This window comes from Mercenaria mercenaria, chromosome 12 (assembly GCF_021730395.1).
Source record: "Mercenaria mercenaria strain notata chromosome 12, MADL_Memer_1, whole genome shotgun sequence".
Lineage (NCBI taxonomy): Eukaryota > Metazoa > Mollusca > Bivalvia > Venerida > Veneridae > Mercenaria > Mercenaria mercenaria.
Window position 1 is genome coordinate 52,726,541 of NC_069372.1, and position 19,479 is coordinate 52,746,019.

Sequence of the window (19,479 nt, forward strand, 5' to 3'; positions counted from 1 at the left end):
GATCATCTTATCAGAGTACGCTTATATTACAAGAGTGGTAGTACAGTTGATCAAGAGAAAGTGTTGACAAGTTGGAAAAGTTTCAAGGCTAGAAAATTGTATGCAGTTAAAGTGAAGTAAAGAGAAAAATCTTCAACAAAAATAATTTTACTTAATAAACAAGCAGAATGTACTCTGAATTTGTATGGATATTTACTGTAAACTGTTTAGGTGAAAAATTCTTTGGTGTTGATTTTTTAAATGATGGACACTGGACACTCAAGTCTGAAAAGTATTAAATGTTAATTTGCCATTGTTTTGAAATTCATAAATGATTGAAAATAAAGCTGTTAAGCTGTCACAGTGTTAAGTTACTATCACGTGTAAGAGGTACTTTAATCTGCAAAGATACTGTTTCCTAGAACACAAGTCACAACTGTCTCATAGAAATTTCCGAATGTCACATAAAATTTTCAAATGTCTCATAACTTTTTATGTATGACGAGACATTGTCCCATAGACAAAAATTCTTTCCCAGTCACTGATCAGTGCAGAACAAGACCAGACTGAAAGGATGTGCAGGCTGATCTTGGTCTGCACTGGATGCAAAGGCAGAATCTCTTGCCACCAACAGGCTAAAGGTTAACATAAAATGTTATGCATAATGAAGCTTAGGCCTCACCAAATTAAAAAGTTGTTCATCGGATTTGCCGCTCGTATATTTTCAGAAACACAAAAAAAATATTTTTTTTTGTTTTTGGCTTGCGCTCGCCCCATTGAAAAAAATCAATCCAAAATTTTTTGGTGCGCATCTTTTTACGGACGTAAAAGTGTATAAATGCTTATACTTCCAGTCCCAGATTGTTCTCAAATGGATTTTAATCAAAATAAATACATACTACGCATACATCGTCTATAATAAATCATAATACTTATATTTAGTTGCATTAAAGTTATTTCCCCTTTATGCAGTTACGCCATTTTCTTCAAATGTTTACCAAATTACGTACTACAAAAATCGATTTATTTTATTGAAAACTGGATGAAGAAAAACATACTAATGTGTTTGATAACATCAATCTACATTATTTTGGTAAGGGTAAATACTTATTGATGCATGTCACTTATCTGTTTTCTGTTTTTTCCTGTCCAAATGATCAGCATTTGCATACGAAAGTTGGTGGGGTAAGGAATTTACATTACGAGTTGTTTTCAGGACAGTTTTGATTTTCAAATTTTCCAATCATTTAGTAGACTAATGTTAATGCACGTTAATCTCCATTTCAGACTTTAATTGAGACTTTGTTTCAACAAATTTAATATGTTATGAAAGTTTAAAGTTAGAAAAAAAGAGCTGTACATAAGACATCATGCTCGACTTTTCTAAATCAGAGCTTTGCCAGTGAAAGGGGCATAATAGTCAGAAGCTATTTAAAGTACAGAGCTATTGGTCATTATATAAAACTTAATTGAAAATATTCTATGTTAAAAAGGGGCATAACTCTGTCTAGATTCAGACTTAAGAGTATTGTTTCTCCTGGTGTAGACTTTGACAGTAAATAACTGTTCTAAGTTTCAAATCAGAAGCTTTAATAGATCTAGCAACACTCACAGATATTTGATGTATCAAAAACTTTGTAAAGTCAGCTAAGAATGCTACATTTTCATAGCAGTAAATATTCGATTCGATATTTGATTACAGTGTACTGTATGACAATGTTATTACCTTTTTTCACGAGTTCGCTTCGTTGTGCGTCTGCGGGTTAGATTTTCTCAATCCCTGGGGACTTACTTTTTAATTTAAAAGGGCTATACATTCTATTTTAAGGTTTTTATTAGTCAGTCGAGAGCCAAATAAAGACAAATATATTTCTTCGCTCTTCGCTCGCTCCTGATTTTCTCAAAAACCAAAAAAAATATTTAAATTATTTTTTCGCTCGCCGCCTCAAATTTTTCAGAAAAAAATCCGATGAACAACTTATCAATTTGGTGTGGCCTTAAAATAGATTTTTTTGTATCACAAGTTCTTATTTTATGTACCTTCTAAAAAAAATCATATCAACCATCCTGAAGTATTATGGAGTCATTGTTGCATGTTGATTTAATTAAACAATCTGTATTATGACACAGACATGATTCAGAGACATTTTGCATTAATTACGGTACTTAAACACACATACAGGGGAGAAATTTGAGAAGTGACTACTTGACTTTTAGTATCTATACCAAGTGAAGTGATACTGTTGTATTCTGGTATGTGACATCATTTATTTCAGTAAAGTAACAACCAAACTCTATTTATTCACATGATATTTTATTACGACCATTTTGTGGTTTGAGTAGGTTAGTTTTTTTACCACACAAAGAACTGTTACAAATCATGTTTGATTTCTCATGCAAATTAATTTTTCAAACCCTACTTTATTTTCAGAAGCATTTCTTTTGTAACATTTGCAACATCCTGACAGATAGAATATGGATAAAAAACAAACTAAAACTCTTGAATGCTCTGCTAGCAATAAAAGTTCTGTACCAGAAAGGGTATTTGTTGTATTTGCTGCCATAGGAAACACATTAATTTTATAGTGTTGATATTTAACTGAAAACCCTGCATATATTCTCCAAATAATGTACCATCTATATTAAAGTCAAGTTTTGTGAATTTTTTTGTATACATATAGCAGGATCCTACTTTATGTGTTCCACAAGTGAAACACCAATTATAGTTGATTAAAAAGCCTAAAAACATTTTAATACTCATAACTGGTTATCTAGTAGTTCTTTATAACCTCTTTAAAACTGTTTGATAGGGGGATGGGAAGGTGTGTGTGTGCGCGTGCATGTTTATTTTAATGACTGACTTAACCATGAAATTATGCCCCACCCCCATAAACATTAATGATTTAACAGTATGGTGGGATCACGTTTAATTAATTAAATAAACAGGTGTTAAATACCAATGGACTGCACAAGAAAATAAGATGTGACATTTTTAATTTACTTTTAATATCAATTTATTACAGTACAGTGTCAGTGTATTATCTTTAGAAAGCCTAGAGCTCTGTTTTACTAAGAAGATTATGGAAATGCAAATCAGGGACACTGAGCCTGCTACATTGGAGAGATTACAGGATTAACAGACTTGTTCTGTCTCTCATGTCTGATACTGTAATAATAACAGCATAAATAATCTTCTTTCTCCCTGCAACAGATGTTGTTTTTCATAACTATTTTTTTATGAAATCATAAATCCTACGCCTTTGGTTTTTCATTGGTTCTTAAATTCTGTATTTATCACAATTTCTCTTCATAAATTGCAACTTTGTAGATAAACTTCCAAAGTTTTTATGCCATGATTATGTTACCTGTGCATGCTGGATTCCAGATGTAGTTTTGTTTAAAACTAAAGGCTGCAGGTATTTAAAAATAATTCCAACAATTTAATTCGTGTTCAAATATTTTAAAAATGTTTCCAGTAAGGGTGCATATGTTTTCGAACAATTTGTTTCTTGTCCAATTCTGATTTACCTGTATGATTTTTGTGCATTTTTAAAAAAAGGAATTAGACATCCAACTACTAAAACAAGTTATAGAGGATATTACAGGGGTGTCTTTTCATACTGAATTTATTAAAAATAATAAAATGCAAGACTCTGCTGAGCATTTTATCAATTTTGTTCAACGAGTTTAATAAATTCAATATGGCAAGTCACAAATGTAACATTCTTTTTATCACATTAGCTTTTCCTGCCGAAACATAAAACATTCTACTTTCTTTAACAATTATAAACAAGTCAATTTGACCAACGTCTCCTGTACTTTAAATGACTTTGACGTCAAAGCTTAATTACACTAGTGTATTATCAATTTTATGTAATGGCTTTATTTCAATCCCACCAGTCAATCACGTAATAAGTAGATATACTAACTTTCAATTTTAGATTGTACCAAAATTCCTGCAGATGTTTTTACTAGACAAGCCCTCCCTCTCATTTTTCCTCTCAAAGCGACACTATAGCGGCTGTGTCTGGACCAGAATTCTCCAAGGAAGTGGAGTCGAATGTGATAACAATAGCTGTCACACGAGACTGCATACTCGACTATTTCAATGCTGGATAGTGAAACTGGGCACATCTGAGGAAGCTGGAGCTGTCATTGGAGTGTTTAATGACTCAAATGTAGATGAAGATATTGGACAATAACTTGAGTCTGTGTCAAAAGTATTTTCAGTAATAAGAGAGATAAAGATAAAGTGTACCAAAACATTAAATGAGTATAATTCTAGGCAAAAATGGGGCATAATTCATGAAATATTGGTGCAAGAGTGATGCACCTTGTGTCATATGATGTCAGTGATGATGTGGAACATTTATCAAATCCATTTAGTTATCACTAAGAAAGAGTGAAAGTGCACCAAAACTTTAACCTAAACATTCTAAGTAACAAGAGCTGTCTCCATAGGATGACACATGCCCCCGATGGCACTTTAAATGAATAGTTATGGCCGATGTTAGAGTTTAGGACCTTTGACCTACAGAGCTGGGTCTTGCGCTTGACATGTCGTCTTACTGTGTCACACATTCATGCATAGTTATTTTAAAATCCATGCATGAATGACAAAAATATGGACCGGACACGCCCATCAATGCACTATCATGAAAAATGACCTTTAACGTCTAAGTGTGACCTTGACCTTTGAGCTACGGACCTGGGTCTTGCGCGCAACACGTCGTCTTACTGTGGTACACATTCATGCCAAGTTATTTGAAAATCCATCCATCGATGACAAAGATATGGACCGGACACGCCCATCAATGCACTATCCTTTAATGTCTAAGTGTGACCTTGACCTTTGAGCTACGGACCTGGGTCTTGCACACGACACGTCGTCTTACTGTGGTACATATTCATGCCAAGTTATTTGAAAATCCATCCATCGATGAAAAAGATATGGACCGGACACGCCCATCAATGCACTATCCTTTAATGTCTAAGTGTGACCTTGACCTTTGAGCTACGGACCTGGGTCTTGTGCATGACACGTCGTCTTATTGTGGTACACATTCATGCCAAGTTATTTGAAAATCCATCCATTGATGACAAAGATATGGACCGGACACGAAAAATGTGGACAGACCGACAGACGACAGACTGACAGACCGACAGATGGTTCAAAAACTATATGCCTCCCTTCGGGGGCATAAAAAGGGGAGATTATTCATGAAATACTGGTGCTGCTAGAGTTATGGTCCTTTTATCATATGATTTGAGTGATGATGTTGAACAACTATTTCAATTTTGAATGAAATCCTCTCTGTAATAACAGAGATATAGCGAAAATGCATCAAAATTAACTAAGTAAAAGTGGGGCACAATTCATGAAAAATCGATGCAAGAGTTATGGACCTTTTGTCATATGATGGTGGTGGTAAGGTGGAACAACTATTTTAAGTTTGAATCAAATCCAGAGATAAAGTGAAAGTACATCAAAACTTTAACCTGAAATTCTAAGTAAAAGGGGGAGATAATTCATGAAATATTGGTGTGAGAGTTATGACACTGGTGCCATATGATGTGGGTGATGATGAGGAATAACTATTTTAAGTTTGAAACAAATCCATCAAGCAATTACAGAGATAACAAGAGTGCCAGAATGTCACAATATACGCCCGTCACAGCAAATTTCTTTACATTAGCACCTGTATTTGCAAATGGAATTTTAATTTTCTAGTTGTTTACAATGTTGTTTTTTTTAGAAATTATTGTAATTCTTTTATTTTTCTAAGTCTACAAAAAAAAAAAATCATTACCAGGTTAAGATACCTTAAAATACACCCAAAATTTGAAAGTAACATCAATGTTGTACCACAGAAAAGTGGTCTTGGTTTTTCCCTACGGTCAATTATAAAAAAATTACAATGTAAGTTATTTATAGTAACAACTAAGGGAAGTTAATCTTTAAAGAGAAAAAAAAAAAAAAAAAAAAAAAAATCCCCTCCCCCCCAACCAAAAAATTACAAGTCCACACAAAAATCCTTACCAGGTAGAGATACTCAGAATTGGATGTAACATGCATGTTGTACTACAGAAAAGTGGTCTCGATTTTTCCCTACGACTTGTAACGAAAAAGTTAGAATATAAGCTATTTATAGTAACAGCAAAGGGAATTAATTCAAAAGAAGGGACCAGTGCATTACACTTCGTCTCAAGATGGTGTACAATTGTGCCAAGTTACATCAAAATCCCTCCATGCATGAAGTAGAATTGCACCGGACAAGTCATTCTTGTATCTGACCTTTGGCCTGTAAGTGTGACCTTGACCTTAGACCTAGGGACCTGGTTCCTGCGCACGACACTCCGTCTCATGATGGTGAACAACTGTGCCAAGTTGTATCAAAATCCCTCAATGCATGAAGAAGAAATGCTCCGGACAAAGTTTTCATTCTTGTATCTTTGACCTCTAAGTGTGACCTTACCCCTAGGGACCTGGTTCTTGCGCATGACACTCCGTCTTATGATGGTGAACAATTGTGCCAAGCTACATCAAAGTCCTTTCATGCATGAAGAAGATATGCTCCGGACAAAGTTTTCATTATTGTATCCTTTGACCTCTAAGTGTGACCTTGACCTTAGATCTAGGGACCTGGTTCTTGCGCATGACACTCCCTCTCATTATGGTGAACAACTGTGCCAAGCTACATCAAAATCCTTCCATGCATGAAGAAGATATGTTCCGGACAAAGTCATTCTTGAATTTTTCATTCTTGTATTCTTTGGCCTCTAAGTGTGACCTTGACCTTAAGATCTAGGGACCTGGTTTTTGCGCATGACACTCCGTCTCATGATGATGAACAATTGTGCCAACTTTCATCAAAATCCTTCCATGCATGAAGAAGATATGCTCCGGACAAAGTCATTCTTGAATTTGACCTTTGACCTCTAAGTGTGACCTTGACTTTAGACCTGGGACCTGGTTCTTGCGCATGACACTCCGTCTCATGATGGTGAACAACTGTGCCAAGTTTCATCAAAATCCCTCCATGCATGTAGAAGATATGCTCCGAACAAGGTCTGTGGACGCCGCCCGCACGCCCGCCAGGGGCGTTCCCATAATACGTCCCATTTTTCAAACGGGCGTATAAAAAAAAGTGCATCAAAACTTTAACCAAGGTGCGGACGTGGAAGGACCCCGATGCAGATGCCGGTTAGAGTAGGACAGCTTTCCATACTTCGTATAGTTGAGCGAAAAATGAAGTTCATAAAGCTTTCTTCAAAGTGAAGGACAAAGATAAATTTGAACCCAACTAAACTTAAGGATGTATCAGACATGTAAGACCACTTCAACAACCTGGAACAACCTAACTTATGCTGTAGTCATAGCCTTAACAGTGTTTTAAGGGTATGGTAACAGTGGCACCTTTACCTTTCTAAAATGGACTGGTCCATCATTCAACTTTGGCACTATCATTTATTTTTCGAAGGTGTGTTCTCTGAAACTTTACTGACTGAATAGCGAACAGTGCAGATCATGATCAGCCTGCACAGACATGCAGGTCACAAAGTTAGAATCACTTGCTGGCAGGTAGCTAAAGGTTAAGGAGACAAAAAGGCTGTAATACTCACACATGGGGAGGTAACTCATAGAAGTTCACATTCTTGTAGCTTTTAATGACCTCAGCATTATAGATGTCAAGTTCATGGTAGGGGTTTACAGAAACTAACACTGGTCCGATATAGGTCTGAAACAAACAATTTTAGATTGAATACTCTGAAATCACTAATATTCGTGGGAGACTAATTTTCGTGGATTTCGTGGTTGAGTCAAACCACGAAATTTAGTCCCAATGAACAAGTTAATTTCCCATTGATTTCATGTTCAAAAGTTGAAATCCACGAATTCATATCCCCACAAAATTGCCATTTTGACCAAAACCATGAAATTTCATGCTGACGAAATTAAATGATTTTACAGTATGTGTACCATTTAGATGTGTACCATTTAGAAGGGTTATTTACAATAAAACAAACTTATTCTGCAATGAGACAATTGTTAAGCACTTCCAGGTAAGAAGGGTTTAAAACCAAATTAATCCTAACTTTTAAATTCAACTGAAATGTCTTATTTGAATAGTGCAGCTTGATTTCATGTTCAGTACAAACTTTCTTATGTTAATCAAACATACTGACATGTACCAGAAATGACAAACTTCCTTCTTAAAAGTGAACTGCAATAAGTTTGGCACCGATGGCAGATTTCTTAAAATAACCAAGTGCTCTACCACTTTAAAAATGCACTTGTATTATTTATCTAAAACAATTAAGCCCGAGAGGTAAAAACTTTCTCATTTTAATGTCTTAATTTATCTCATTTCTAAACAAAACAGGTTCTTGATTAAAGTTATTTGAAGTAAAATAACATGAATTCTGAAAATAAAGTGGGCCATTAAATTGGTGCCAACATCAGATCTCTGCTATGCATGCAGCTGCATTTTACAGACATTATTTTTTGCCTGTGTATCTTTTCTTTTTTCTCACAATGGCTGTCAAAATAAATTCAATAAAATGGGTGTTTCATCTAAAAACTATGTTTGGCAACTTCAGAGTTCAAATACTAGCATAAAACAGTTGATGCACGAAAGCCATTTACGTCAGAAACTTACATAGATAAGATCTTCTTGGAATCGTTTCCTGAGATTTTCAATGAAAGCATTGGGGTTAGTGTAATCCTCAAGCAGCACAAAATCCTGGACCCCCGTGTGGTCACGTTTATTTAGATGATCTTCCATTCTGTTCTATTATTCGCAGTATTCAGTTCAAGCCTTGCTTATAAATTCATCATGTCCTGAAAAGAGAATGGTTATCAACACATTTATTCAGCAAATATTTACGGTCCCATATAGTATCAATGACAAGACTTTATTGTGGCATTAACAGTTACTGCTAAACCTTAAATAAAAATTGCTTTTTTCTTGAGCTAGACATGTCAACAGGACATGAATGACCCCACAGTCTAATATAAGGACAAAGAAGTTTGTCTCCTGTGACACTTCAACCGACTGAACCTTGAGCAAAGCTCCAAGTCTTGCAAAGGCCATGCCACCTTGCTATTCAGCCTGTGCCAAGATATTTGAATGTGTTAACTAAAGAAGAAATGAAATTCATCTTGAAATTACTCTTGATATTAAAGTGCAGAAAATAAAGAAAACACAAATTTGAATAAAATGTACAATCTTTAGCACGAAACAAGAGTAATCCATTGCTCTAAAATAATGTTTTAGATGTACACAAATACACCCTATAATGTTATTGACAATGGCTGTGGAACTTTTTGTATCCAGCTACATCCACATGATGCAAGATAAATATAAAACAAGGAGCTGCGTTCAATAAACGCTTGATGCCCCCGGTGGCATCCTTGTCGATACAAAGCAACCTTAAAGTCCAAAACGAGGTCAAGGTCAAACTGAGGTCAGGTGACGTTTGAAGATGAGGAATGGTCATAGGTTACATCTGTATTAGTATTAATTCATTCTTGTAAGCGGTATTGATGCTAGACGAAACGGTCCCATTTGGTTAACCAAAAGATGGCCCATATAAAGCAACCTAAGTCCAAAATGAGGTCAAGGTCAAGGTCAAACTGAGGTCAGGTGAGGTCTGAAGATGAAGAATGGTCACAGGTTACATCTGCATTAGTATCAAGTCATTCTAGTAAGGGGTATTGATGCTAGACGAAACGGTCCCATTTGGTTAACCTCGTATGACAGACGAACGGACGGACAGGACAATCACTATATGCCTCCCGCATCAGTAGATGCCAGGGGCATAAAAATTATTTACAGTTTAGTTTTCTCATAATTTTTATATTATCTATATTGAATTTTATGCAGCAATGCACGATTTTGGATTGCATCCTGCTTCCTTCACACCAAAATAAACAAATAAATCAATAAAAACATTTTTAAACAAAAGCCAATGACTATATTGTACTTATGTGTAAATGAAATGCTAATGCAACAATTCATTATTTATGTGAACTAAATGCTACAAAGTTTTTAACATTGATTACTTTATAATGACTTAATTAGTCTTGTACAATGATTATTCTCCATGACAATTTGTCAAAGGACAAGAAGGAAACTTAATGAAAAAAAAAAAAAAATTAATTTCCTTACATCTCGTATAAAACTTTTGCGACTTATATAGCTGACAAAAAAAAATTGCACAGTTTTATCTTTTTATATATTTTTTATTATCTCCCTTTAATAGAACTTTTAACATAAAAAAATATTAGATATCATGTGTTCACTATTAATAAAACAGGGTATCATAAAATAGTATTCAAATATTATGTTTTTATATTACACAGAACTCTATTTTTGCCAAAACGATAATCAACCATGAAAAACTAACATACATTAAGTTTCAGCTTTTTATCATTTCTCCTATTTCCCTATTTCCGCTGATAACCCACCCAACAACATATCCGGCTTTCTGCTGATAACCCACCCAACAACATATCCGGCTTTCTGCTGATAACCCACCCAACAACATATCCGGCTGTATTTAAATTCATACCTTGTTACCTTTACTTTGTACTAACATCATAAATCCTATAGTTTCACCTATATTAACTTTATTAGGCCATTATAAATCTATTGCTGGATTTTCATTTGTCCCCAAATTACTCCTAGCATTACCAATATCCATCCTGAAGAAAATGTATAGTGGACGCAACTTGACCCCGATGGTTGACCTTTGTATTATTATACGTAATGAGGCACAACCTATTATTGAAAAGGTATGTACATAGAACACTGTATACAAATTCATTCCATTTAAATATACACGGCCACCCTAAGCACCCCTTATTTCTACAATGAAATACTCGATATGAATAATCAGCCTAAGGTCAACCATCGCGGTCAAGTTGCGACTACTATAACTTGCTGAGTCCATTACTCCATACATTAATTTATAGTGGCCTTATATATAAAAATGTGCCCTTATGATTATAATCATGTCAACATTTCTATCACAGGTCATATAATATACTTATGTTAAATATTTATACTGAAAGTATGTGATATTTCAGATATTTTGCATTGTCAGCATTTCTGAAATAAAATGCAAATAATTTTGCAAAACATTTCCAGATTGCATTAGATTAACATCATTATCTTGTCCCATTCCGACACCATAATTTCAATACCATAATTTCTATGGAATTTACTTTTCAGTTTTTATTTTTTGCTTATTTCTCTAAATTTTGTAAAATTCTACGTAAAAATTCAGTATTGATATACAAGGACGCACTACAGTGGCAAACACAAACTTCAAAAATGTATGTGCATGGCTCTCCAAATATTTAAACAAACTATTGAAATTTAGTTTAACTGAAATTCAAGAAAAATCTATTAGTATTAGGCAATTACAGATTTTATAACATAATAAATGTAATTTACACGAGGATTTACCTTTTAAATGACAAGTATCCAAACATTTAATCTAACAACATGAGAACTGGTTACTAAGCAATGAAGAATTCATCCACTTGAGAATAAAAGATATGTTAAGGTCAAATTATCACACTTGGTAAGACTTAAAATTATTTGGTTCTTGTGATGAATAAAAATATGAAATTTTGATGCAAATAGACAGGCAAGTCTGGGGAAAAAAACACAAAGGTCAAAGGTTGAAGACCAGTCCCAAAACTGAAGCATCTGACCTCATGCGGTTGCTTCAGAGAACAATAATGAAACTAGCTGTAACCGAAGATTCTTAGTTCGAGCACACTGAATGCAAAAAGTTTTATGCATCAAAATCACCTCAATATATAAAATACTTTGTATAAAAAGAAAATTGTGCACAGATATTTGAAATGAATATCATCGGGTTCAAAAACATAAAAAAATGGTTTTGTAAAAACTGTCATCATTTAGAAACTGATTTATTTTTTTCATATATTTCAGTGTATTAGGCAAGTGCTGCTGGCTGCCCCAACAACCAGACCAGTTTCCATGATAATGTCCTTCACTTTGGTGCAAATATGGTTTTTTTTTTTTTTGATTTAATGTCACACCTACACATGATAGGTTTTCCATAGGACCTCAATATTTTACTTTCCTTTAATTAGCACTTGTTGTTATACCTTTCATATATAAGAAAATTTGAAACAGCCATTGCTTATAAAAATATGCTTATGATAAAGTTTTTTTTTTAAACATGCAGTTCCCTCCACAAACTTTCTGCAACTGACTGACCCTTTGTGTGAAAGTAGTTTCTTCCAAAAAGTTTATGCAACTGACTGACTGTCTACATTAGGCCATACCAAATTGATTAATAGTTCTTCGGAAAATTTTCAAAAAAATTAGGAGCGAGCGAGCGAAATTTTCATTTTATTTTTTTTTTCTCAATTTTGATTTTTTCAGAGGCGGGTAGATTTTACATGAAGCGAGCGGGCTTTTTTTTATTTTTTTCCCAGCTTGGACCCTTGAGCAGGCAGTTATAATTATACATGAAGTTAACATTTCTTTAGAAATAACACAGAAATCAAACATTTACAGTGTGGGTAACACAGTATATAGCTTTTCTATATGTTTTAGAGACTACATGAATGATTTTGCAAATAAATTCTTGCCAAAACTCACTGAATCACTTTGTTTTTTTAATTTGTAATTATAATTACCGAGGGATGAGTGCCTTATTTTTAATTTTTCTACATTAATCTGAAGACATGTCTATCTAACGGCACAGGATGAGGAATATTTAAGACAAAACAGGCACATGTGTGGAATAACATTTCTTCTGAAACACAGTTAGATGGCTTCGATACATGAACAACTTTGTGCCTCTAGTGGAACTCCAACCCATACAGGTGAGGGGAAGTAATAAACCACTTGACCAGTGAGACCAAACAGAGTTGGGCATACAGATGCTTCGACATTGCTTTAATCTCTTTGGAATAATTTCTTAACAGATCAGGCTAGCTTATGTTTTTGTGTTAGGTCTGTTTTTTTCCAGTTTCTTCCGTTTAATCAATTCACAGCCAATTAATATACAAACAGGCAAAATTGGGGTTACAAAAGGACATATTTTGTTAGAAATATTTTTCATATCTACACTACTTATTTGAAAAGCTAAACAATTTTTGAATTGACTAAATGCATTTTGATAGAATATCTGACTGCTGTACTAAAAATGTTACGTTCAAAAAGATTTAGGCCAAGACAGGATCTGTGAACAAACATTTTTTTTTAAGATAGGAGTCGGCCTCGGCGTTGGGGTTTAGATCTAACATACTGAACTAAACAACTGATAACAAATGGTTTGAAAACTTTATATCTGAACAGTATTTTCTATGTTTAATCCAATATATTCCAAATATTTTAACTGCATCCCCGTGCACGTCTTACAAGTCGGGCTTCGTTCTTTTTAGTGTACCGAACGAAAGTAGAACGTGGCTACTCCATTACCTACCGGCACATCGATGGCCATGCGTGGCCAGAGCACAGACACTACAGATTAAAAACAAATGTTGAACAACACCATAATTCCTGACTTTTTGAGTTTGGGTCATCAGCTACATGTATTACGGACGCATGAAATCCGATCAATATCACTTTGACGCATTAAAACCGCGAGAAAACATGTTTTGCCGTTATTATTCCGGACTGCGTAATCGGAAAAAAAAAATTTTTTTCGGAGATTTTTATGTACGTGCGGGCGGGTGATTTTTATTTTTTTTTCTTGGGAAAGAAATTATTGATGCCGTAGTTCCGACGAACGACATATCAATTTGGTATGGCCTTACAGACATAACTACTCATATACTCCAAAAACAAACATGAACAAAATATCTATTATAAAATGAGCTGCGCCATGAGAAAACCAACATAGTGGCTTTGCGACTAGCATGGATCCAGACCAGCCTGCACATCCATGCAGTCTGGTCAGGATCCATGCTGTTCGCTTTCAAAGCCTATTGCAATTAGAGAAACAATTAGCGAACAGCATGGATCCTGACCAGACTGCACGGATGCGCAGGCTGCGGGTCTGGATCCATGCTGGTCGCAAACACACTATGTTAGTTTTCTCATAGCGCGGCTCAAACAATCTAAAGTTATGAACGCAGCTTAGCTGTATCAATATCAATACAATGTACCTGAATTAATATTTCATCATTATTTGCACTGCAATTTTCTATTGAGCTGCAAAATAAAGAGCTCCAACAATGAAGTTTCAATGAAAAGTCCTTTGGCAAGCAAATGTACTTGACTTATGGCACTTTTATTGAGCTGTCTAGGATAACTTACTGAGTTAGCAACAACTGAACTGAAACTATCGAAACTTGTACTGATCTTCTCTTGTATTAACTAGGGCTGGGACGAATCAAAATTTTGAAACCGGATGATCACTTATCTAAAATCGAATCCAATCGGTTAATCGGCCGCCATTATGAAAACACTGCATTCTTCTCTGATGACCGTATCTAGGAACTTCCGGCAACTGACTTCATTAAAAACTTGCAGACATTATTGTTTGTTAGCTTTCATAAGTCATATTTTACCGAATTTTATCACTCAACTTCGTTAAAATATCATGACTCGCAAATCTGGCATTACTCATGTAAAAATTAAAGACATTGATTATACATTGTTCAATGCTTATTGTTTGAGAGCAATTTTTGGTTTTGCAAAATTGAAACCGGTTTTACCCTGTAATCGAACTGGATCCGATTAACCGAGTAATCATCCCCAGTCCTAGTATTAAACTACTGCTGACTCACACCAATACCAGTCATCTGATGAGCTTATATTAACTGCTTTTCATACAAAACAATACAATTGTTTATTATTAACTACTCACTACAATGACTTGAACAGGAAACACCCGCCCTATGAACAATGAATACGGTGATGAGCATCACTATTAAAAGGAACATGTTTTCTATTGAAGTGACTTGCGTCACTACCAAAAGGAACATATTTGCTATTAAAATGACTTGTTTATAGAAAAAGTAAAACTGAAATAAACTATTGATGATATTTTCCGCAGCACAACTCCTTAAAGTGACCGCCGCAGGGAAGACTGGAAGGTGTTTGTTGTAAAAAGGTTGTTGCTCAACTGAAAAATTTTTATTAATCCTTATGCTTGACACAACTGATCTGCCTTTGCAACCACTGTAGGTCATGATCAGCCTGCACATCAGTACAGTTTCATCAAGATCTGCACTGTTCACCATTCAGTCTGTATCTTTTTGGTAAGCACCCCTTTTAACAGTTAATGGTACTGTAAAAGCTGAAATTTTTGCGATGGTTCAATTTTTGCTATATTCATGAGGTTCTACCTCTCGCGAAAATTAATCCTTGCATATATAATTATTTATCATTTAGTATACTTAAAATTCAAGAAGGATACCATTTTCACAATTACGCGAATATTGATCCTTGCGAACATTATCAAAATTACAAATCTGAGAAATTTTGACCAATCGAAAATATGTGCTTTTACTTACTGTCCAAATTGAAAGATGGACAAGTTCAACATAGAAATTTAGCAGGGTAAGGGTTAAGAATTTTATACACTGGGAAAGAAAGTAATCCCCCTCTATAGAGAGGTGTTTGCTCTTCAGAGTTGTCATTTAACAGAGATTATACTGTATTGATTAAACGTCCTTCGGTATATAACTTCCTGACAGTATTTACAATCATGAGTGCTTTACAGTACAAATATCCATATGCCGAAACCTTCAGAAGTGTAGAAATGCTTCTTTACATAATATTTAATTTCTTTTTACTTCCTTTAATTCTCTGTTTTAGTTGGTAAACATAATCACTGTTCCTTTGCTCTTAACCAGTACTGATCTGTAACCTCAGTATGTAACGACTTCTCCACAAGAGGCGGCAGACAAATGACCAGACACTGTGAGTGTTCTGTCAAATTAACAAAGAGAACATAATTATGCCTCAGTTGGAAGATCTGACCCAAAATTTAATGAAATAATGAAACAAGAGGGCCATGATGGCCCTATATCGCTCACCTGTTATCATTGCACTTGAGGACAAGAAGGTCCTCAGAAAAAATATCTAAGTCCAAAGGACAGGAACAACAAAGGAAAGAAATTTAACCAAAAAGAAAAAAAAATTCTCACAAGGTATAGATATGTCAAAATACACCTAAAAATTGGAGGTTCATCCATGTTTTACCACAGAAAAGTTGTCTCAGTTTTTCCCTACGGCCAATAATAAAAAAGTTACTAAAATAAGCTATTTATAGTAACGTAAAAGGGAAGTAATTAAAAAAAAAATATTGTAAGTGGACAAAAGAAGGATCTGCCAAATAAATCTGTTGACATAAATGAAATTTCAGATCAGTATCTTCATTAGTTATGGAGATATAACAATTTTAATTTGAAATAAAGGGAGGTAATTTGACATAAAATCAGTCCATAGTTATCTACCCTGATTGTCTCAGTCCAACTAATAACAATAATGAAATTTCAAATAAGTCCTGTAAGTACTAACAGATATAAATCCATTTTGATTACAATCAGGGGAGGTAATCAGATATAAAATAACTCTGGAACATATGATTGGATCTGATTTGTCATGGAATCCAAGATTTATTGTTGCTGAAGATATTTTGGAAGTTTGTATCAAATAAAACCATAAATGAAGTCTCTATATGGCTGCAAAAGCCAGAATAGCCAATTTTGGACCTTTAAGGGGCCATAACTCTGGAACCCAAGATGGAATCTGGCCAGTTGAAGAAAGGAAGCAAGATCTTGTAGTGATACAAGTTGTGTGCAAGTTTGGTTAAATTCAAATCATAAACAAGAGCACCGCCTTGCGGGTGCTGACGCTCATCTGATTTTTTTTGTATAATAGAAATATTGTCCTACCCATGATTTTCTAAGTCTAAAAAGGGCCATCACTCTTGCAAAAAGCAGGACAGAGTTATGTTTCTTGATGTACAGTGTCCACTTATGATGGTGAAAAACTGTTGCAAGTTTAAAAGCAATAGCTTTGATAGTTTATGAGAAAAGTTGACTTAAACATAATATTCAACCAAGAAAATGATTTTTCTAAGTCCAAAAGGGGCAATAATTATTGCAAAAAGCGGGATGGAGTTATGTTGCTTGCTGTACAGGGTCAGCTTATGATGGTGAACAAGAGCTGCAAGTTTTAAAGCAATAGCTTTGATAGTTTAAGAGAAAAAGTTGACCTAAACATAAAACTTAACCAAGAAATCTGATATTTTCTAAGTCCAAAAGGGGCCATAAATCTTGCAAAAAGCAGGATGGAGTTATGTTTCTTGCTGTACAGGGTCAGCTTATGATGGTGAACAAGTGTTGCAAGTTTTAAAGGAATAGCTTTGATAGTTTAGGATAAAAGCTGACCTAAACATAAAACTTAACCAAGAAAACTGATTTTCTAAGTCCAAAAGGGGCAATAATTCTTGCAAAAAGCAAGATGGAGTTACGTTTCTTGATGTACAGGGTCTGCTTATGATGGTGAACAAGTATTCCAAGTTTCAAAGCAATAGCTTTGATAGTTTAGGAGAAAAGTTGACCTAAACATAAAACTTAACCAAGAAATCTGATATTTTCTAAGTACAAAAGGGGTCATCAATCTTGCAAAAAGCAAGATGGAGTTATGTTTCTTGCTATACAGGGTCAGCTTATGATGGTGAACAAGTATTCCAAGTTTCAAAGCAACAGCTTTGATAGTTTAGGAGAAAAGCTGACCTAAACATAAAACTTAACCAGGCAACGCCGACGCAGACGCCGACGCCGACAACCGCTCAAGTGATTTCCAAAAATCAGATGAGCTAATGAAGCTGCTATTGTGCAGACAAGGTCAAAATAGCTAATTTGGGCCCTTTCAGGGGCCATAACTCTGGAACCCATAATGGGATCTGGCCAGTTCAAGAAAGGAACCGAGATCTTATGGTGATACAAGTTGTGTGCAAGTTTGGTTAAAATAAAATCATAAACGAAGCTGCTATTGTGCAGACAAGGTCAAAATAGCTAATTCTGGCCCTTTCAGGGGCCATAACTCTGGAATCCATAAGGGAATCTGGCCAGTTCAAGAAAGGAACCAAGATCTTATGGTGATACAAGTTGTGTGCCAGTTTGGTAAAATTCAAATAATAAATAAAGCTGCTATTGTGCAGACAAGGTCAAAAAAGCTAATTTTGGCCCTTTCAGGGGCCATAACTCTGGAACACATAATGGGATCTGGCTAGTTCAAGAAAGGAACCGTGATCTTATGGTGATACAAGTTGTGTGCAAGTTTGGTTAAAATAAAATCATAAATGAAACCACTATCGTGCAGACAAGAAATTGTTGACGGACGGACGCACGGACTGACGATGGGTGATCACAAAAGCTCACCTTGTCACTATGTGACAGGTAAGCTAATAAATAAAAGTAAAATATTAAAATCAGTAAAGTTTAATATATTTTTTAAAATAACAACAATCTATTTAAGTTTGTATGCAAGTGTGTACCTTATGTTAAGGTGATGTCACTTTTTGAATTTCCGGTGAATAACAAAAAACCAAAGAATATTCAGTTCTTTCCAAAAACCGTTATATCATGATTCAACCAAATAGTTTCCTTTGTCTACCAGAAAGGAACAATTCTTATATCTTAATATTGAGATTTGATACCTTTATAACAGACAATAAACTAAAACAATAGACATTCATATGTGACGTCGGTGAGCTCAACAAAGCAATTTCAAGCACAAATATTAATGTGGAATATAAAGTAAGTTGCGCATTACAATATCCATCCAAGATACTTTCAAAAACAATGCATTTGCAGAATAGAGAGATAAAAATAAGTTTGACAGCTCGCGAAAACTAATGACAAATTTTGACAGGTATATGACTCATGACCTAATTAATTGTTTTCTGTTATTTCTAACTTCCAGTTTGATTTTCATAAAATGGGTATTCTTTATTGTAGCTTACAACTCATACATTTAAACAATAAAAGAATATATTGTTACCTCACTGTTGTTTTGTCTATCCATCTCTCCTACGAATTCCTATTGTTTCAGTCGTTTGTCAGTAATTAGAGCAACTCACAGTGTTGCAATCATACAAAACACATCCCTTATTTTCACATTAGATATTGAGGATTTATCTAATTAGCACATGTATTGGAAACAATTTCAATACCGACTGTGTATTGTAATAATGCTAAACTATCTCAGTCGTGACGTCTCCTTAAGTAATTTATTATATTATGTTTTTGGCTTTATATACGTATTTTGAGAAGTAATGTTGTTCAATATAATTCTCAAAACATTTTTAAAGAAATCTAGAAATAATTGATATTTTACAGATTCTTAGATTTTTTAATACATAAACATACCTGGCACCCAGGAGGACCAAACACCTGACCTCTGTTCATAGCATACTTGCACAAGAAACTAGTTTTTTTAATACATTTGGTCTGAATATACCTAATAGATAATAGAACAATGCTCT

The 19,479-nt window shown here is 34.6% G+C and overlaps 1 protein-coding gene across 9 annotated transcripts in view; it reads right to left on the reverse strand.

The window, feature by feature from the left end:
* The window catches only part of LOC123533360 (unconventional myosin-Ic-like), a 73,887-nt gene that overhangs the window by 42,949 nt on the left and 11,459 nt on the right, over positions 1–19,479 (reverse strand). For 6 of the 9 annotated variants that reach the window (XM_053520077.1, XM_053520073.1, XM_053520075.1 and 3 more), the window contains 2 exons: positions 8,640–8,821; positions 7,603–7,718 (listed from right to left, as the gene is read on the reverse strand). In XM_053520077.1, coding sequence (XP_053376052.1) covers positions 7,603–7,718; positions 8,640–8,765 — 242 coding nt within the window. In that variant the 5' untranslated portion in view covers positions 8,766–8,821. Of the gene's footprint in view, positions 1–7,602; positions 7,719–8,639; positions 8,822–11,453; positions 12,023–18,995; positions 19,188–19,363; positions 19,389–19,479 lie in introns of those variants that run through there. The other 3 variants (XM_053520078.1, XM_053520076.1, XM_053520074.1) reach the window with 3 other exon arrangements.